At 42.6% G+C, this 22,070-nt stretch overlaps 1 protein-coding gene across 1 annotated transcript in view; it reads left to right on the forward strand.

The window, feature by feature from the left end:
* The first annotated feature begins 10,756 nt into the window (after window positions 1-10,756).
* The window catches only part of TSPAN3 (tetraspanin 3), a 47,412-nt gene continuing 36,098 nt past the window's right edge, over window positions 10,757-22,070 (forward strand). The window contains exon 1 of the mRNA XM_019630686.1: window positions 10,757-10,995. Within this exon, the coding sequence (XP_019486231.1) occupies window positions 10,933-10,995 (63 nt within the window). The 5' untranslated portion in view covers window positions 10,757-10,932. The remainder of the gene's footprint in view (window positions 10,996-22,070) is intronic.

The raw sequence follows: 22,070 nt of genomic DNA on the forward strand, positions 1-22,070 counted from the left end.
TCTCTACTTTTTGAAATTTTCCAATTTTTCTGCGAAGATTCTCAATTATAAATAATGGAAGTTGACTTCAGCTACCTTGGGCAGAAAAAGATTTATTGTAAGAACGTTAGGTAGTTCCCAGCACCTTACTAATGCTGAAAGCTAATGAAGGCTTAGTGGGAGAGAGAGGGAACCTAGCCAAGGTCAAGCCAATGCCAGTGGTTTGGTTAGGAGGCTGCTGCTGGCACTGCCACCACAAATACTCTCTGTAACGTTCCCAGTGTCTTTGTGTCATTCTCTGAAGGTTCAGATTTCTGGGCAGGATCATCTGATTTGCCAATATCAATCATGTTCTAGTTTTCTGAAAACAGGGAGAAGGACTGCCTGGCCCTTGGCTGGACTCATCCCAAGATTCATATAATGGGGATCCTTCTAAATAGGTAGGATATTCAAATGTAGGATAGCTCAAAAAAAGACAAATGTCCATTGCAAGCAGATTTTATGATAATGATTATTAGTACTACAATGTCCCAAACTAGGTTGCAGAGCTGGTCTAAGCAAGACACTAATCACCACAATTAGGCATTGATTTTACAATGGAAAGCAAAATGACTTTCTTTTTGGGAAAAATATAGATATTTTGTGTCATACAATGTAGATAAGAGTGCATTTTACTTCACACGGTACAGATTAAGAACAGGGTTTATTGGAGAAAGTTAAGAGCCTAGGGTCAGTAAAAGAAGGCAGGAGTGCCCGCATCCTTCCATCATCCCCCAGACAGGTGTGCAGCAGGACACACAATGGGTCTGTGTTTCCAGGGAGGGAGCTCGCCCCCTCATTTGCTCTTTTTCTTACAGGTCCAACTTTTCCAGTCAGGGTAAAGTAAGAGTCCTTAAGCACTGAGTAGTAAGAATTGAGGATTCCAGGAGCTACTCAGGAAAGCTAGCTTTCCAGTGGGTGGAAGGGATTGGTGAGGGAGAGTGCAGGTCATGACACCCAGGGAAGATTGAGGGTGAGCTGCTCCTGGAGCAGAGTAGTGGCAGGTTTGGGCGGATTGATAAGTTCAGTTTGGGACAGGCTGAGTCCTGAGCACACATGAGTCACCCTCAATCAAGGCCCTGATCCCAGTTGCACACTCTCACAGCAGTCTGTGCCCTCTTTTGTATTGCTTAGCCCAACTGAAGTTAAATCAACAATCACATAATTAGTGTTGAATCTCTGCTCTGGATTGCATGCTCCCTGAGGCTGTGGCCCAGGTCTAACCACTTCACTGCTATATCCCCAGCACCTGGCACAGAGACAAGCATGGTGTAGGTAACAGAAAATGTGTTTGGAATGAATTAATGAATGTGGAGCTGTGCCACAGGTATTTGGATATATGGATAGAAAATTGAGAGAAAGACCTAGGATGAAGCTCTAGACTTAGGAGAATTCTGCACTTACCCAGTAACTGAATCCCAATCATTGGGTTAGAGGGGATACCTGCTGGGCCCAGGTGAGTTGAGAAAAATCGAAGTCCAAGCCAGAACCCTGGGAAACACCATCACCCAAGAGGGGCAAGAAAAAGAAGCAGCCAGAGAGGTCCACAAAGAACTAAGAGAGGGTCATGTGCTGGAAAGTAAAGAGAAGAAAGTTTTAAACCTGGATAAGTCAGTGAATTCAAATGCTCCTGAGAGTTTTGTAAGATGAAAAGCACCAACACTTACAAAGTACTAGTGTGCCAGGCACTGTTCTGACGGCTCATGTATTAACTCACTTCTCATGACAACCATGTCAGGCAGGTGTTATCATCATTGTCCCCTCCCTAAGATGAAGATACTGAGGCANCTGTGAGGGAGTTTGTAGCCAGTAAACAAATAACTGTATTTATTGGAACACCCTTCCTACTCACCTGATCTGGCCTCCAATGACTTCTTCCTTTACCTGAAGATAAAGGAAATACTGAAAGGAAGATATTTTGATGACACGCAGGACATCAAGCTTTAATATGATGACGGCTCTGATGGCCATTCCAGAAAGAGTTCCAAAATTGCTTTGAAGGGTGGACTAGGTGCTGGCATCAGTGCATAGCTTCCCAAGGGGAGTGCTTCGAAGGTGACATTAGTGATATTCAGCAATGAGGTATATAGCACTTTTTCTGGGATGAGTTCGCGAACTTTATTGTCTGACCTCATCTGTAAGACATTACAGATGCTGGGGCACTGTCCTGGGAGGCACTGTGTGTGTTCACTTGAGCACATGAGTGGCCTGTCACCCAAACACATCTCATATACTATGGTTCAGCCCTCCCCTCACACTCCATCCCAATCTATAATACATGTATAATTTCATGGGGTGCTCCCTACAGCCAGTTGACAAGAGAGGAAAGGAATTGAGCAGGGTTTACACACAGCTGGCCCATTGTTCCACTCGGGTGGGCCCAAAAGATGGTGGGGAAGAGAAATTCTCTCAAGGGCAGAAGCTAGGACATTACATCTTGTTGGTCACTTTCCCTGAAGGCAAAATGGCCCTGAGATATAGATCTACATTGGTTCATGGGCAGTAGTTAATTGTCTGGTTTGAGGATTAGGGGCTTGGAAAGAGCAAGACTGGAGATTGGTGACAAGGTGGTATGCAGAAGAGAATGTGGTTGAATCTGTCAAAACTAACCTAGAAGCTGCTTGTGTACCATGTCCCCACTGTGGAGGAAGTTTTTAAAAACCAAGTGGACAAGATGGTCCAACCAGTGGATGAGTTGGACCTATCACCTTCCTTCCCCAGCTACTCCTTGACCCACTCAGGAACTAAGTGGTTTTGGAAGCAAGAACAGAAGTCACCCCTCCAACTAAGGACTTATTAGCCACTCCAAAGCAGAAGCAGCCTGCCACTGGCGAGGGTCTGATTTCCAGCAAAAGAGACCAGTTCTGCAAGTCTGATATCATACTACAGGGAACAGGACCAGTCAGCTGTCTGACAGCAAGTTAGTTATGCTGGACTTTTTCCATCATGGAGGGGTAGTGATTTGTTCTCATTGGGATAAATATTTACATTAGAGTTGAATATACGTTTTCTCTCCTTCATGCTTCCATCAGGACCATCAGTGGACTTAATAAATGCCATCAGAACAACCCACTGGTTCTGGATAAAGAACTCATTTTGCAAAAAGGTGAACAATGGGTGGCCATGGGACTCACTGGTCTTACCACACCCCAGGAGAGCTGGCCTGACAGGAGAATAGAACTGACTCTTGAAGGACTGGCTACAGCATCCTGGTAGACAACACTGTGTGAGTTTGGGACACTGTCCTCCACGATGTGGTATATGAGCTCAACCAGCAACCAACACATAGTGATCAATTTTCATGATCTTGGCACCAAGCCATGGATATGGGACTGGTGCTTGTCATTATTTAGAAAATTTGCTTCTCATCCACACAACTGTGTATCTGCTGGTTTAGAGATTTTGATATCCAAGGAGGAAAGCGTCTATGTGGAGCTCATATGGTGCCACTGAATAAAAGCTAACACTGCCAACCAGCCATCACAGGCTTCCCATGCCACTGGATGAACAGGCCCAAAGGGAGGGCATGGAGTGAGCTAGAATGACTGATTTAGATCTGTGCTGTCCAATACCGTAGTCACCAGCCATCTGCAGCTATTGTAGTTAAATTAATTTAAATTAAATGAAGTTAGCAATTCACTTCCTCAGCCACACTAGCCACATTTCAAGCGATCCATATCCACATATGGCTACTGGCTACTTTGTCAGGCAGCGCGGTTGTGGGACATGCCCACCACTGCAGAAAGTTCTACTGGACAATGCCAACTTAGACTATCAAAGGCTAAGGGGAGATCATTGCAATGAGGGCAGGAAGAAATGAGGTTGACTCTGGGAACCCTGTGCTCTGCCTGCCAGTCCTGCTATGTGGAGGGCCAATATGGAAGGAAGACCACAACACGTGTATTTAGACAAGACCACCAGGGCTCAGACCCCTCGGGAGTAATGGTCTAGGCCATCCCAGCAGGTGAAGAAGCCCTGCCAGCTGAGCTGTTGGCTGAAGGCAAGGTCTATGTCATTATGGAATAAGCAACAAAGGAGGGAAGTCATACGTCCTGGCCCAGGCAGAGAGCCCTATATTCTCCACCCATATGTTCTTCCTTTCTCTGCCATGTATACATTTATATATCTTAATGACTTTCTCTTTCATTTCCCTTTAATCCACTATTGTACATATTGTTTGCAGAATATTGAGACAAGACTCAGACAGAATTAGAGAAGGAATGGACCCTGCCCAGAAATCCTGGACTTGGAGTTTAGAACAACTGATAAAAGAGTGAAGATATTTTCAGTTTGTTAGGCTGAAACTGGTTTTTTGTTTGTTTTGTTTTTGTTTTTGTTTTTATCTTTGGCATTGGAAAGATAGAAAGAAGCCAGAACTATAGTAGGACTTGGTTGGTTATTTTGGCTGTTTAGAGTTTGAGTCTCCCAATGGCCTCCCAATGTTAGTTTAAGTAGAGTTGGTTTCTGTTGATTGCAAACAAAATCTCTCGCTAGTACAGAAGTATAAGTATTGGCAAGGAATAGCATACATGCCTATTTGCAGATGACATATTGTCTTCCTAGAAATTCCTAGAGAATCAACAGGAAAAAAAGAAAAAGGAAAACCATTAAGAATGTACTGTGATGACCATATACAGAATTGCTTTCCTATTTATCAGCTTTATTCTGCGAGGAAATTTAATTTTTACAATCCCATTTTTAACGTAAAATAAAACCAGATCCAGAAGGACCTTGAATGCCAGACTCTTTTGTCTTAAAGGTGCTGAGGAAAAGGAGACAGTGTGACAGGACGAAGGACTGTGTTAGGAAGCTAAATGCAGGAGTGTGTAGGGGTGAGAGCTCCCTTCCTTCTGGGAGGTGCCTGCTGCTGAGGCCCAGCCTGAGGCTGGGGCAGCTTTGGCTCAAACCAGAGCCTTGCCAGCTGCAGTGCGCTCTGGTGGAGTGTGCAAGGTCCACCCACCAGAGGCCGAAGTGGCTGGTGAGAGCAGGAAGGACCAGGTTTTAGACGCCCTCTGGTGGGGTGTGAGTCAGTGTAGCCTCTCCAGCACCAGATCTAAGTTTTGTAGGACCTCAAACTTGTGCCATCTGGAGGTCTTCTATAAAGAAAATAATAAAAATTATAAATACAAAATTGGGTACAAACACGAATAGTTACTTAGAATGAGAAAAGAAATCAAACAAGCAACAAATAAGAAAAGTTGATATACTACAAATATCATAACACTCCCAAAGAGCATAATATATTAACTGGCTACACACCTTTGTAATACCTTCTTTTCCATGACTTTTGCCTACATATGTTTTGTTCTCCTCTTCATGTAATGATACTTTGAAGCATAATACAAGACTTCCTATAAAGAGAAGAGAAAGATCATTCAGTGTTTCTCTGCTGTGTTAGCCAATTTGTTATTTTATTAGTAGTAGTTTGGGAAAGTTCCTTTCAGCTTCACCACTTGTTGGTAAAGTTGCAAATTTTTAGGATTGTTGTCAAATTGGGGAAAACCTCTAACAAATTTCTTTATAAATAAGCTGTAAGATTGCAGGATGGAATTGATGGCTCGTGAACCAGAGCAATTCAGGTGCATTCTTAAATTGCTACATAATTGTGTGATAAAATTACTCCTAGGCTACAGTGTACTTATTGATGAGCATGTGTAAGAATTTTGTCACCAGAATTTCACCTGGAATTGCCAGACCTCATCAGGACAGGTACATCAATTACACCAAGATGCAACTCCATGTACTGGGGTGCATAAAACATGCAATTCCCACACAAAAGTACCCACTGCTTGTGGGATTGTTACAGTACTCAAGCCCTACAAACAATGGAATTCTGATAAATCTTATTTTGTATGACTCCCATTAAAGAGAGACAAAATATGTGGTGCATTAGTTGTACATGCAACATTATTGAGTATATTCTTTAACAGAAGTATATTCTTTGAGAGGAGAGAATTTCCATTTTGACTAGGCATCCATGAGAAATGAGTCCTATGTTTGGATGGTGGAAGAATTCTCTAAAGACTAGTGTTGGGAGCCGGCTGCACCTCAGTATCTGACATGGCCAAGTGCACTGCAATTGTGACAAATTCTGAAGCTCTGACTCAGAAACAGATACTGCTTTATATCTTAAAAAATTTAAATTCCCCTTCTAATAGATATATCACAATAATTATATTTTATATACTAAAGGAAATTTTAGTCACACTACTAGTCTTTTAGTAAAGGTCAAAGTACACACCCTGTAAATCTTAAGATCCTGCTTAGACAATAGTTTTTAGAATAATTGTTGGGTGGTCATGGTAACCATCCTTTGGGCAATTATGTAGAGACTCAGGCCTTGGTTTCAGTCATTGAGGGTGGAGGGATTTGGACTCAGTTAAGCTAAGTTAGTCTTTAGCATAGAAAAGGTATANATGTTCCTGCCTCAGGGCCTTTGTACCCACTGTTCCCACCTATGGGCTGTTCTTCCTCCAAATATTCACATGGTCTGCTCCTTCACTTCATTAGGTCTCCTTCAATGCCTCCCCTCAGACAGGACTTCCCTCATCACTCTCTATCCCCTTCCTCTGAATTGTTTTCTATCACTACCCAATATCATGCCATAAACCTACTTGCCCATTTGTCTAAAGTCTGCCTCCTCTACCAGAATGTAAGCTCCACGGGAGCAAGGTTTTGTCTTGCTCACTGTGAAATACCTACCACCTAGGGCAGTGAGCACAGAGGTAGTGCTTGCTGAGCCTGATGAGTGGGTAAATGCCTGTGGCTGCTTGGTAGAAGTGACTGGGATGCTGAGAGGAAAGGTGTTGCTAAGAGTGTCTGGGAAGGGGATTAGCCAGAGAGAATGAGAAGATTGAAGACAAGTAAGGGGGCATCGTTAAGGCCCAATCAACGAGGGAATGCGGGGTTACAATTCCAGGAAAGACAGTAAACAAGGCAGTTTCTCCATTTGGCTGAGAACATGGTTTCTGCACAAGACTGCCTGCTCCCTGTGTGGTTCTGGGTGAGTTTCTTCCTCTTTCTAAGCCTCAGTTAATCCATCGTGGGCTGATAACTGTAGTACCTTCCACCTAAGGTTGTGACGGGGTTAAATGAGCTAATAGCCATAAAGAGTCTGCCATAGGGTAAGTTCTCAAAAAGTGTTAATTACTATGATGATCCAAGATTGGGGGAAGTCTGTGAAATGTTGCAATGTAAAAAGATGTTTCTGTAATTGTTCTAAGTCTTGGTCCAAAATGTCCTACCCTGGAATAGACTTGGAGTGTTGCCTTATCCCCAACCATGTTCCCACACAAGCATGTCTTTGTCGTGCCAACCTCATCACCAGCTTTCTCTCCTTTCTGATGAGTCCTCCGAGAGTTATCCTAGTGCCTGACACAATAAATTCTCCATAAATATCTGTTGGTGTTCACTGCACTTCTACTGAACAGTGCTTAGGTGTTACTTGGTCAGGAAAATCTTGATGTGGAGTGGGAGAGATTAGTGTCTGCGATCTCCCTAGGGAGTGTCAACCTTGAGAAAGAAGATAGCTTTCTTCAAGAAGTACTCCTGGTGACTACTGGGCTCAAATTTAAAAACAGTCTAGCAGGATTTCAAACAGGGGCATCCCACCAAACAGCACTTAGGGAAAAGCCTTTATTAAACTGCCGCCTCCACCACTGACCTGCTTGCCTGCACTGTTTCTGTCATCTGAACCAGCCCTTATAAAGGAGTTGCTGGAATTGTATTTCAACCAATAGGATTGAGACTTTCCCCATTCAATTGGAGTAGTGTAGCTGTTTCCTTATTAACATTCATCACTGACCCATCAGAGCAGCTCCATTCTGACCAAAGGACAGTGTTTTTCTCATTTGCATGGGAATAGACCAATTAGGGATCAGGAAGGGGACTTCTCTCTACATTAGCTCCTACTGGCTAGGAGAGTATATTTTCCCTTTCCACAGAAGATTGAAGATTGAGGTAAAAGCACCAAAGACCTCTTGCCAGAGCAGGGCAAAGCTAAGCAGAGTAAGCAGCCTGGAGCAGAGCCGAGCTGTCTAGTCAGAGAGGGGCCTTGCCCCAGGACCATCAGCCCCAGGACCACCCTACAGCTGTTCTATNCATTCATATTTCAATATGGCCTCAGGCCTGCAGGTTCGTGTCATGGTGATGGTGGGTTGACATGCTGGGGAGGAGTATTATTGCCAGAATGACCAGCAATGATTTAATTATAGACAGATATAAACAAGATGACTATAAATAACATAAATATATCCCACTAAACCAAGTACAGTAAATGTATCTTCGACTCACCTTCCCCTTAGCCAAGTCCCAAAGATGCCCACGGCCATCCAATGCCATCCAACATAAGTGGAAATAGGACAGAGAATGTGAAGATGGTCTTCATTGAAACATTTTAGTTCTGTCCATTTTATAGAAACATTGCCCATGTAAATGCATGGCTAGGACCTTCCCAGTGCTTTGGAGGGGGCCTGTGTGAGAGACCTTCATTAATGTCATAGCCTGTCCCCTCCTGCTGGGGCTCTCAAAGCAGAAGCTGGGCAACCAGGAACAGTCCACTCATCACTGCTCTCACCGAAAATCACCACACCATCCACACAACACTTCTCATCTATCCTCTTTACAACCTGTCAGGCAGGCTTTATCATTGCCAGGCCATAGATGATACTCAGTGGTAGCCCAGAGAGAGGGACCCTGGGTGAGAGCCACACAGTCAGCAAGTGGGAAACCTCAGCTCTGTGTCCCGGTCCAGGGCCACTGCTGTACCAGGCCTGCACTATCTCATTTGCCCTCACAGTCATCCTGACAGGGACAAGGAAGGGGTTATGCCCTCATTCTATAGAGGCAGTACCTCTCACACCTGTGCCTACAGGATAGTCGACAAGGCCCTTTTATGCACATGAGTTTACTTAACTCTTGCAGCAATCTGCAGGGGGTATTATCCCCATTTTCTGGTAGAGGAAACTGAGACTTACAGAGGTCACATGGCCTGATAAGGCCCAATAGCAAGGATATGAGAGAAGAGGCACTTGAAACTAAGTCTCCCCATTCCTAGTTCAATGCTTTTTCTCACTGCACTTTCCTTTTTCCCTCTTTAGAGACCGAAGGTAACTTGGAGTATCATCTGGTCCAATCCCCTTGTCCCACAAATGAGAAACTAAAACTCAGAGAGGTCACACAGGAGTTGAGGACAGACTCTTGACCCAACTGTCAAATTTGTGTCTTTATGTTCAGACTATCCTGTGTGGTTATTTTTGGTCTCTGAGTTTGTAGGGCCTGCCATGTGGGCCTCCCCCAAGCTTGTCAGGTTCAGTATGAGGCCCCTTCTTCATCCAAACTATCAACAGCAGTGCTTAGCCATGTGAAGCCATGTCTGCTGTGAGCCACATGCTATGGGGAGGAGCAGGGACTCTCCTGGGCTGGGAAGTAGAAAAGAGAGAGAGAGATGAGGAGGAGCCTATGACAGGCTGGGGCAAACACTGAATGCAAGGGGCCTTACTCCCTCATGGAGCTGCAACCCTGGGGAAAGAGAAGGGCCTACACTGTATAAACCCTACACAGGTAAGGGGGAACCCAAAACAGGAGACTGTCTTTCAGGGAACCCTTGGGCCTAGCAACTTAGTTCATTGGAAGCCAGCTGAACCTGGCCAGGGATGAAGCAGGCCCCAGAGGCCAGGTCATTTTATGGAAGACAACAGAGCAGCAGTACCAGGAGCCATTTCTGGTCTTGCTGCTGGTGGGGAGAATGGAGGAAGTGAGGCTTTGACCAGTGTCTGCAGGAGTACTGAAGCATCAGTCTAAGGTTTGGCCATGGCGGGGATCAAAGCCCATCATCATTATCTTACCCCCAAGGCCTGCTGGCCGCTGCCCCTCGTCAGCTTCCCTGGGGCTCTTCCCTAAGAAGTTCAGAAATAGGTTTCTCAACCAGTTCAAACCATTCTTCTTATTTTTCTCTTGCTTAGCAATTGCTCCACCTGCTGAGTTGGTGGCTGTGAAAACATGAAAGCTGGCAAAGCCTCCTTATCCCCACCTCCCTGCCTGTCTTAGCACAGCTGGGCCCATCTCCACACCCTGGAGGGTCCTAGGGCCACGCCAAGGGCTGTGGACCCAGAACAGGCCGTTTCCCTTTCCCTCTGACTGCATCCATGGCCTTGGGGGAGGCTGTGTTTGGCTTCTCTGCTTGAGTTCTTCCCATCTTTACCCTCTGCCTCCCTCTCTTTAACCCTGGCTCCTGGAGAATACACTCCCATCCTCATTCTTACTGCATGCTTACTGCCCCATGGATTCCTGCCCTACCTTGGCCTTGGGGCTTCTCTGGGCCTGCCTCTGAGAATCACACTTCCCATTTGCTCTTTTCTCTGTCTCTCACACTTTATTCAATTCTTCTGCAAATTTCTGTTGTAATTCTATTCTTGCTCCAATACTCATTATCTCCAAAATGCCTTTCCTTGACTTTCCAGCCTGGCTCCAACATCCCACTCACATTTTACTACAGGTCACCTCCTCTTGTAAGCAACTTCAAAGTGTTGGTCTATATCTCTGTCTTTTCTCTCCCTCTCCTTCCTTTGTTTTGTCTTAGATACATTGTCCAGGTTATGGAGCCATTACCTAGGGCTGGGGCATCTCTCCCACAGGGGAGTTTTTGCTTCTGACTTTGGTAGTATTGCCNTGAAGCTGCCTGTCCAGGGGCGGGACTCGGTTGCTAGGGAGCGGTGTGGCGGTCATGGGGGTACTGCAGCGGCTGCGCAGAGGAGCGAGGTGCTTGCTGGGGCCGGGGCTGCGCAGCTACGCCGGGGGCTGGCAGAGAGGCGCAGAGGTCCTGCAGTTCCCAGCGGGGAGGCGTTGTCGCCATTGCGGCCTCGCTGGGTGTGCTCGTCTGGCTCTCGGAGCAAGGCCCCAGCGACCGCTGCCACCATGGGCCAGTGCGGCATCACCTCCTCCAAGACCGTGCTGGTGTTTCTCAACCTCATCTTCTGGGTGAGCGGGGGCCGGCGGCCGGGAAGGGCGAGAGGGGCGAGCGGCGAGGCCCGGTGAGGCCTCGCCCGAGGCGCCCGCGGGGCCTGACGGGGGCCGCGGAAGCCAGCCAGTGTCCGGGCGACGGAGTCCAGCGGAGGGAGGGTGGGGAGACCCTTCCCAGGCCCGGACGGGGGCCGGGACTTGGAGGGCGCTGAGGGGAAGCCCTCGGGGGAGTCAGGCGGCCTCAGCGCTCCGGGCCGGGGGCTCCGCGAGGGAGGCTGGGCCAAGACCCCGTCCGTCCTCCTGGAGCAGCCTCCTTGACTGGGAGCTCTCACTGCAGATTTGCTCAGGACTTCAGGCTGGAAACAGATGTTCCCCAAAGGGTCAGGCTCCGCTTTCTTAGTCAGGACCCGGTGCCCCCGCAGCCCCAGGCCAGTCCCGAGGCGTGTGAGCTGTTCCGGGACGCTGCCGACTCGAGCGAGGACTTGGACTTAAAGCTCTTTCTGTATGGAGGACTGGTCGGCGTTTGGTTACCAGCCCAGAAAACGGAAAGGTTTCGACTCGATAAGCCAAATAATCCTTTGACCCAGAAAACCAAACTGTTTGGTTATGGGGGTGGGGAGCCTGCGTTTATAAACCTTGGTTAAATATGATTCGGATGTTACAAGATTTTGAAAGCGATGAGTTCACTTTCAATAAAAGATGGCTCATGAATTTTTTTGTACACGCCCCCAAAGAAAGGGGTGTTTATAAACACTTCACTTTAGTTCAGGTTCTTTTCTCACCAGGGACTTTTGTAATAAACTGTGTTGCTCCTATCAGTCTGGACCTTGCACCCAGATAAATCCTTATTAAGCATTGTTTTATTTAAAAAACAACCCCCCCCCCAAAAAAAAAGCAAACTCACTTTACTTTCAGCAGTAAAGTAAGGTTTAGCCTCCTTTTCCTGATATTGGAACTGAAGTCCTCAGTCACCTTTCTGTCCTCATGACTGGCAGTGCTCTTAAACCCTGGCTGCCCTGGACTGATTTCTCATTCCACAGTCTCCAGGACACTCTTTGAACATTCCCACTTCCCATACTTTTGTAGGTCTCCATTCAACTTCTTTCCCTACATATACTTAATTTGGAAAGAAAGAATTCTTTTCTTCTTACAATTCGCCTTTCACCCCCCACCCCCCCAACCGCCCAAAGGATGACACTTTTTATATCTCCCCTGCTGTAGCATAAAAGGATAATTATGTATAACAAGGCACCTGTACACACATGCATTGGCATAGAGTCTTTTAGGGTATTTATGGTGTGATGGAAAGAGTCCTGACTGATAATACCTATTCAAAATCTCCACATGACATTGGGGTTTCCATGATTTCTTCTTTTCCAGTTAGAGTAGTACTTCTCATACTTGAGTTTGAGTTATAAGCCTTTTTAAGGGTAAAAGAATTTCCAGGGATCCCCAAATAAGAAACACGTATGAGACTTGGTTTTGTACGCTTTACAGTGATTTTTATTTCATAACTACTTGATTTTGAANACAGCTTGTGACCCACCCAGATAATTCTGGGACCAGTTTACCCACCAAAGCCCAGGGAGCCCCCCAAATCTAGGCATCTCGCCTGGCCTCCGTGCCTGGGCTTTCCTGGGTTATGACTGCATGCTGAGTCAGTGAGGGGCCTGGGAGGCCTGCTCAGGACAGAGGGGCTAGGACCCCACAACCACCGCAGAGGGAAAGCATGAGGGGGTCTGGACCCAGCAGTGGCATCTCCTGCCATGCCAGAAAATTCTTCTCTATTACTGTTGGTTATTCCAGCCTAGTCCCTCGTGGACACCCTGAGGTCCCCTTAGTAGGAGCTGTGGGAGTAGGTGGGTGGGGGGCAGGTGCCGTGGCTCTCTCATGCGGCAGTAGTCCACGAGGCACAAGGACTCCTATGGCTCCTGACTCCAAGTGGCCACCTGTTCCCAGTTCACAGACTTGGCAGGAGACACTCCCTGCGTACACTCCCCCAACAAGGCTCAGATTAGCTCAGGAAATCCTGTGCTACGTCCCCTTCTTGACATTCATTACATTAAAGGTCTAAGTCTTGCAGTACCTTTTATTGTATGATTTACATTCAGTGCAGTTACAGATCTTAAGTGTGCAGGGCAATGAATTTTCACAAGAGATCACACTCACATAGCCCAAAGTCGCATCAAGATTTAGAACATTTTCATTCCCCCAGAAAGTTCCCTCATGCCCCTTTCCCATCATCTCACCCCACTTTGTGGATTCTATAACAATAGATTAGTCTTGCCTGTTCTAAAGCTTCATATAAATTATTCTTATACAATGTGTGCTCTTTTGTGTCTGGCTCTTTTCACTCAGCATAATATCTGCAAAATTCATTTGTTACAGTTTATCTATTTTCCTTCTGGTAAATATTTAGGGTTTTCCAGATATTTAGGGTTTTCCAAATGTTTAGGGTTAAACAGAGCCGCTACGAACACGTCTGTACTAGGCTTGTTGTGAACACATTTTGCATTTTTCATGGATATTTATACCTAGCAATGGAATTTGCCAGTGTATACATACTGCCAAACNTTTGCTTGCTTGTTTGTTTTGGCTTTTGTTTTATTTTTCAGCTGAGCCATCCTGCCTGCCTGTTGGCAACTCAGCTAGGGCCGGGAATCGAACTGCTGTTGTTCAGAGCTCGCATTCTTGAGCGAATTCTTAACCAACAGAGCCACTCGGCCGGCCATAGGAACCATTTTCTTTAAACTTTAAAAATAATTAAATTTTCATTTGCTCTAAAATATCAGTTAATTCTAAGTGATTATGAATCTTTAGGAATTGTGTAAACATATATACTGTTGGTACTTTCTTCAGTGAAGAAGGTTATGTTGAATGCAGTTGTGCTTTTCGTAGTAGGTTATTGCCAGACCTAAAGTCAGACTATAGTAAAATCACCTTTTATCTGGGTTAGGATGGTAAATAAAGCTTTTGTAACCTGTGATATGGAAGTTAAGCAAATATGCAGGGACAAAATTGTGGCATAGAGCAGATTAGTGCAACATAACTAATGAGGAAAGAGTATTGTTAGATGTGTCTCCCACCAAACGATTAGTTTAGGGACAAACTACTGGAATCTGATGAGGATGGTAATAACTAATACTTGAGTCCTGTCCTTAATACAACACTTGACGTGTAGTGTCCTCACATCAACTCCATCTGGCAGGGAATATTATTATGCTTTTTTTTACAGATGAGGACATTAAAGTTTACTGAGTTAAAAGTAAGTAGCACACCCAAGGTGTGGCAGAGCCTCCTTGCAAACTCAAGTTGTCCTCTACGTTAGAGCCTGTGGTATTAGAGCAAAGTGTGATTTCAAAAGATTTGGAAAGGGAAAGGAACTCATTAGGCTATGTTAGAGTCACTTCTAAAACATACTAATATTCACCTTGTTCAGAACCTGTGCCAGCATTTAAATTACACTATTTAACTTGTCAGTGTAAAACATTAGGTAGGCCATTATGAGGAAGTACATAAAACACATGTTAACTGGTTCTCCCTGTGAATCTGTAATGTGTTCTGCAGTTCTGTGTATTCTTACATGGGGTCCCCTCCCTCCTTTTAATGCCTTACTGTGTACGCAGAAGAATGCACATTCCTTGCATAGAGCATAGTAAAAGTTTAAGTTCCTTTGGGCAAGTTTTTGACTCTGTTGCACTGGCTCTTCACTATCAGATGGTAATGGCTGGTTGTGGATAAGTGTTAAAGCTTAATTGCTTTGGCAAGGTCTTGAAACTACACCTTTTAATATCTTGAGATCCTGGTTCAGTTGGCAGTTTGTTCAGTGAACTGTGATATGGAAATAGACATGTACCTGACATACTTAGGCTGGGCACTAAATGATGTGTCAGCCAAAATGGTTAACATTGACTTGGTCTAGATTATTGTGAACAGTGCAGACTAAGAAAGTAACTGTGGAAAGACTCACACTGAAAGGGGAAATAGTTGTTTCTAGAACCTGGAGGTTGTCTTAATGACAGTAGAGTTCCTCACCATATTCCAGAGAATATTAAGGCTTGTGGCTTGAAAGATAAACTTGGATCTCTTTGTTTTATGGAGTGGCATAACTTTAAATGTAAGTGTATTAGTGCTAGACCCATGATAGTTTATGGAAGATGGTTAGGAGTGTTTGAGGTACATGACTAAATTTTGAAAACTGTTGGAACAGTCATTAACCTCTTCTATAAACTGCACTTTTGTACCAAGGTTAGACAGGACTCTTATTTGGGTGGGTCATTTCATCTGACCCAGGAGGCTCCATCTAAAACAAGGTTAAATCAGTACTTTTGAATTTTCAGGTTTTTATTCTGGTAAGTTACTTGAATACTTAATCACGTTCCATGTTACACAAATTACCTTTACTTTCCCTGTGAGAAAAACCAGTTGGCTAGTATTTATTTTGCTCATAAGTGTCTTAGGCATTATAGGGACTGCAAGAGAAAGCTTTGTCCATGCTTGTAGAATTTATACTCTGGCACATCTATTAAAGCTGTTGTTTTTTATCTGTATGAGGTGATAGTAACACTAAAACACCTATGGAATAGGAAGTACCACAAGAAGGTCAGACACCTTTTAAATGCCTTTAGAAACAACTGCACAATGTGGCACCTCACTAATCATCATTCACTCATGTGAAATACCCTATACGTACAAATAGTATTTGGAAACCATATATAACCCTTAAAATTTATCTCATTTTAAAAAAGCTTTTCACAACACACTTCCTTCTGAATACATATAATTAAGGAAAATTGCTTTGTTAAAGAGGATACAAATATTTGAGCTGGTTTGTGCTTGTATTATTGATAAAAACGGCGAAATAGACAGTGACGATCTTGGATTTATAGAACTTTCTGGTGGAGCAGGACAATAAAAAATAAGCCAGAAAAATATCAGATAGTGATGTGTTGTGCAGAGGATTAAAACAGGATGCTGTGATAGAATGATTGGGTGGCTGCCAAAGAGTAGAAATTTAACCTGGACTATAAAAGGGGCTGGTTTTGGGGTGATTTGGAGGTGGGGGGGCATTCAAGACAGGGAACAACAGCCTATAGTTTCTAAGGCAAGAATATACTTGGTATGTTCAAATTATCAAAAGAAGGTTTAACTGTACCTTCATGCTTTTGTGGGTTTTTTTATAATTTTGTAATGAAATATTTCAAGGTAAACCTGTTTTCACAAATCTCCTTAGATATATTTTATGTTTCCAGCACATCCAACACATTTGAGTTGGGAATATGATACTTTAAACCAGAACCCTCATCTGACATCATGGGATTTGTTTCTCTACCTCCTGTATTTCTATCATCATGAATGACTGCTGACAAAGACTATGTCATGGAACACATCTTTAGCTAACAGATGCTTTTTCCTAGTTGTATTTCAATTCACTAGAAGAAAAACTAATTTTGTCAGTAAGCAAGTTGTGGTACATGGTAGGAGACCTGTTTCTTAACTTGTCTTTGACAGTTAAGAAAATGAATGTTTCCAGTCTTAACTACATTCTCAGTTACTTGTCCACTGACCAAGCACCTATGGATCTAGATAATCATTAACGGGAAGAATGATTGGGAACATGGAATCAGCCAGCTGCCCATATGCTAAAAAGCTCCCTGTAGTTGTAATTTAAGGAATTATTAGCTTTTTAGGATAGTTATGCTTTGAAATTTTTCAGTGAATTTTATTTCATAAGATCCAATTCAGGTTAGGATTTTTGCAGAAAATTTATTCCATAAAATTTATACTTACTTGAAACCTATGTAACTTTACTAACCATTGTCACCCCAGTAAACTTAAAAAAACAAATTATTCTTGTACCAAACAAGTATACCCTAAGAATCACTCAATCAATTAATGCTTGTTGAGTATGCTTTACCTCTTTCTGAGAAATACGAAGAGCAAAAAAGACAGTTCTGTCTAACAGCTCATGGGGAGAGGGGCAGACAGGCAAAATCATTTCATGCTTCATCAAATTTGATCTCTAGGTGCACCTTCCACCCCCCACCCCCCAGATTATAATCATGGACAGTCTCAAGTTTTCCTTTAAAAATAGTATCATCTCCCCTTCCCCACCGAACCCACCCTTAATAGTTTGGTAGTCAGTAGATGAGAAAAATGATTTGCATTTATATATTTGTTTTTGATTTACTAAAGGGGGCCTATAATACATGATGACCTATTGTATCTTTGTTGCTATTATTGATTGAATACTAAACCAATGCATGGACACACTCTAATATTATGAAGCTTAAGCACCCCAGGCTCTTGTAGTAATAACTGACTGTTTTTACAGTAAGAGTAGGGTATGGGGACAGAGGGTCTTTAAAAACAAAAAAAACAAGAAACTGCATGTTTGAATTCCATGCTTCTCAGATGACCCCTGGAGCCCTGCAGTCTGAAAATAGCCAATTCCCATGCTGCTACCATAATTTGGCTGTGGCAGTTGGTTGATCCCCAACTTCATTGGCACCTGAACTTTTGGGTCTTTCAACGGGTAGGTATAAATTAAGTAGAACAACTTTGTTAATCTGTATAAACAATGACTATAAAAAACCAAATATAGAAAAAGTGAAAATACTGCAGAATTAAAGAACGTGACCTATGGGATATCATCGTAGTAACAGCAGTGTAAAAGGATTAATATATTTCTTCTTTAAGAATAATGCCAATAATAATGACAGTGACGTTGATAATGATGGCAGAAGTGGCTATTGTCAAAACTTTATACCCCCAAGTAGGATTTTTTTTTTCTTGTCTCCTTAAAAGGTGATATTTCTGGGGAAAAAAGGATAATGTATATTGAAAGAATCAGAATTGTGTTAGATAATAAGAAAACATCTAAAGATGTGTCAAAGCCAGATAGACTCAAGAAAAGTGATGAGATTGGCAGAGGTGCTTAAAATATTTGGGGATGAGGGGATGCCTATTTTATGGTGGTATTTAAAGACAGACCTGGGAATTCATTTATGAGAGAACAACAAAATCTCAATTTCTGGTATAATTTCAAATATTTACTTTGCTGATTATGCAGGTAATATATTTGCTTTTTAAAGAATACACTAAAACGCTAGCCAAAACCCTAACATCACCATAATTTCACTATCCAGAGATAAACAGTGTTGACATGGTGTGTTTTTAAAATGTATGTGATATGTGTGTGTGTTTTACTTCTAACACACCACAAACATATTATTAAATTTTTCTTTAACAAAATATTTAAGAGCTATACTGTAATATACCTCCGGATGCCAGGGTTATTTTTTTTTTGTTTTTGCTATTATAATTTTGTTATAATATTATAACATTTTGATGAACATACCTTCCATACAAATCTTTGTTTCCATCTGACTTATTTTCTTAAGGATAGACTCTTAGAAGTGCAATTAGTAGGTACAAAAGCATAAATGCTGAGGCTGGTCTTGTTAGATTGCTTTTCCAAAATGATTATTCTGTATTAATCTATCTTCCATCCTGAGGGCCCTTTCTTCTGTATCCTTGCACATCTTTGAATACTGCTTGGCTTTATCATTGACCAGTTTGGTAGGTAGAAAATGATGTAATGATTTTAATAGCTTCAGAAATTCTTGGTAAGAGTAGCTTTAATTTCTGAAAAAGAATTTGAAATCTTTGGATTATAGTCTTTTTTTTCCCCTTGCAAGTAGATAAGAAAGTAAATGAAATATTCAGGCATTGGCATTGAACTTGGTAAAGGGGTAATTAATTGTGTTTAATGATATGAAGTATTATATCAGTAAGAGTTGAAACAGAGAGAAACAAATGTTTTGACTAGAGAAGATTATGGTAAGTAGAAATGCTAAAAGGTTTAAGAGGATTTCAAGACTCTTGTAATGGCACAAAGGTAGAGTTTGGGGGAGCTTTCAGAAATGTACTCTACAGAATTACCAGTGGATTCCTTGCAGGAGAGTAAGTGAGGTACTTTAAAAAACTAATGTGGCTGTACAGGAAACTCTTAATTAAATGTTAAAAAATAGCACATAAGATGGGTTTCCATTGGTATTTTCCCCTTTTTGCTTCCTTTTTGAAATTTGCTTTCTTACAAAGTCTAGAATATGGTGGTTTTTACCCAGTCTTTTCTTGACTATTTTTTCTCTCAACATTCCAATCACTTCTACTTGACCAGTTATTCTTTGAGGCAAAAATTATGCCAAGGAGCAGTCTACACAGGCAATAAGAACTTGGCAGACACCGTGCTTTTGGTCTCTTGTCTTTGTGCTGTCCTGATTCTTGCCAGTGATAGACACAAATCCATGACTGCTATATACCACTCTATACTAAGAAAGTGGTAAATCCTTTGCTTTTATCTTCACCCAAACGTTCTGTGGGACGCTTCCACCTTCACGTTTCTAAAATTCTGTATAGATACACTGTTACAACAGAGCTATTTTATCTCCTAGCTCATACCAAGACTATTTCATTTTTGATACTGCCACATCTCAGTGGCAAGTTTTACTGTGGTTGATGTGCTCCCTTTCACTTCATAGTCCTTCTTCCTTAGAAAATTAAAGAATTTAGTAGTTTTGTGGATTTTAGCATTTCATCAGCTGTTTCTTTCACAGAGGATTTGAAAAGTACAAAAAAAAAAAAAAAGAAACACCAGAACACTAGTTTCTAAACTATAGAGAAAGCAATCTTATGTAACAGTGCAATTTGTTTTTTTAAAAGTGACTCACCTTTCTGTGCGTATGTGGTGGAAGGGTAAAGGATAAGATGAAGTATCATACTTGTGGAATTTTAGAACAGGATAGCTTTATTTTTCAGAGGAACAGCCTTCTGGTGTGGTGTGGTGTAGTGTGGAAAAGCACTGGCCCTCCTAAGTTTTCAAATTCTGTGACTTTAATTTAGAGCACGAGTGTATTAAAAGATAAAGAAGAGTGCTTTTTAAGAAACGATTCTTTCTCTCGTTTCAGCTCTTAGCCTTTCCCCTAAGTTTCCCGTCACTTTGTAAAAAAGGCTGACTATTTTTAGTATACTGTCCTGGCACACATCCTCCTTACAGGCTCACATTTTTTTCAGTGGTGACTAAAGCAGTCCAGCTGCTCCTGAGTTCCACATTTCATCTCCTGTCCTGGTGCACCTTTCCGCACTCTGCAGCTGCTTTGTTGGCAAAGCCTAGATCCTTTGATAGATCCCAGTTCCATCAGGACCCTTCAAAAGAAGGATGGAACCCTGCTCACCTGGCAGCCTCTCTAATAGCCACAGCTCCTGTGTGAAGAACCTGCAAAATAGAGTCCCCATTCTTACCAGTCAGGAATCACTTAGAATCTCCCCTTGTTGGCCGCAGCGCCTTGTTCTCATACTGATGGTTGGATGTGGTTAAAACAGTTCGTATTGCTGTTTTTAGGTCTTCTGTTGTTAGCACTCCTACTCTGTATTTTTCAAAGAAACTGATGTCATTTTCGTAAGTTGTTTATTATATAACTTAAGATATAAGCACTATATATAGATGTCATTAAAAGAATAAAATTTTGAAGCTGTCTTCAATTTAGAAAACACAGCCTCTATTTACGAGTAATTTGATTTATATAGCCTCATATCAATAGTCACTGCAGTTTCTGCTTTGGTGTATGCACCTAATAAGTTGCTTCCCACTGTCTGTTGTCAGAATAGAGCTCTGTTATATTCTCAGCTCTGCTGTGTGAATTGGATTTCGACTGGTTTGCGGCCTGGGAAGAGAAACTGCTCTGGAGTCTATTAGAAAAAATGGGCAGCTTTACAAATGGCATCTCTTGCTAGCCTCTCATTGTACTCGTTACATGCTGGTGTGTGTTTCTGCCTTCTCACAGTCTCAACTTTACATGCGTGTTTCAGTCTGGCTGGTGGGTGACGGCCCTGAGAACACTTCACTCGGTCCATTCCCAGGCAGCACCAGGTGTGAATCTCAGCAGATGCTGTAGGTTGAAAATTCATTGTTTTATATTTAAAACACAAGTAGTTCTTCAGTGTCCTATGCTTCAGATTAATTGTTGAGTGCATATATCTTCCAGTTCTATCTTGTTTTCACTCAGATTTGTGTAGGCTAAAATTTCATTTACTAGGAGATCAAAAATGAAATTCATTTTAATTCAAACCTTTTAAAAATAAATATTATCTTTTAGGATAAGAAAAGCCAAGAATCCAAAGCGTAGAGAGATGACTAGTGAAGGCAAACTGGACAAATATGATTGATTCATATTTAGGATTTCTATTTCAGTTTGAGGACTGAATGTGTTTAGCAAAATGTATGTGTTTATATATCACTGGTATGTACTCTGGAAAAAGTAGTATTTGGTAAGAGTGTTAAGTAGTCCACATACTTCTGTAATTAATGCCCTCAAACTGTTCAGCTGTTTCTCCTCCTTTCCCTCTCCTATAATAATATGCTCTGAGAGTTCAGTGATCTCGGAGGCCCTCATCTCATAATAATATGCTCTGAGAGTTCAGTGATCTCGGAGGCCCTCATCCCATAATAATATGCTCTGAGAGTTCAGTGATCTCGGAGGCCCTTTGAGCACTGTGGCTGCTGTGAGTGCAGCATTTATAAACTAATGGCTTCCAGATGTGATGACCATCAGGCACTCAGCAAACTGGATTAAGGTGCCAAATCATGTTTGAATAATGAACTAAAATGATAAACCATGGACTGAAACAGAGCAAATACGAATCAACGCTTATGGTGGAGATGGGAGGGTGCTTTCAACGGGAGGGATGTGATGGAGTATACTGAATATACATTGATCTCTGCTGTGTGCCCAGCAGTGTGCTAGGTGATATGGCTCTGAAAGACAGGTGGGCAACATGTGTTCCCTGTAGGCATGCTGAAACAGGTATTGTTATGATTGCAACAATTAATCAATTGCTCTTTTGGAGCTTTGGAGATGTGTTAGTGGATGAGGGCACCTAATTCAGAGTGTTTTCCAAAACGAAGAGGTGATATTTAAATTGCATCTTTAATGGTGACAGGGAGTTTCCAGGCAGAGGAAGCAAGGATATTGCAAAAAGCAGCAGAAGTAAAGAGGTGAGAGCAGTGGTTCTCAACCTGTGGGTCGCAACCC

The sequence above is a fragment of the Hipposideros armiger genome, unplaced genomic scaffold (assembly GCF_001890085.2).
Source record: "Hipposideros armiger isolate ML-2016 unplaced genomic scaffold, ASM189008v1 scaffold_931, whole genome shotgun sequence".
In the NCBI taxonomy this organism is placed as follows: domain Eukaryota; kingdom Metazoa; phylum Chordata; class Mammalia; order Chiroptera; family Hipposideridae; genus Hipposideros; species Hipposideros armiger.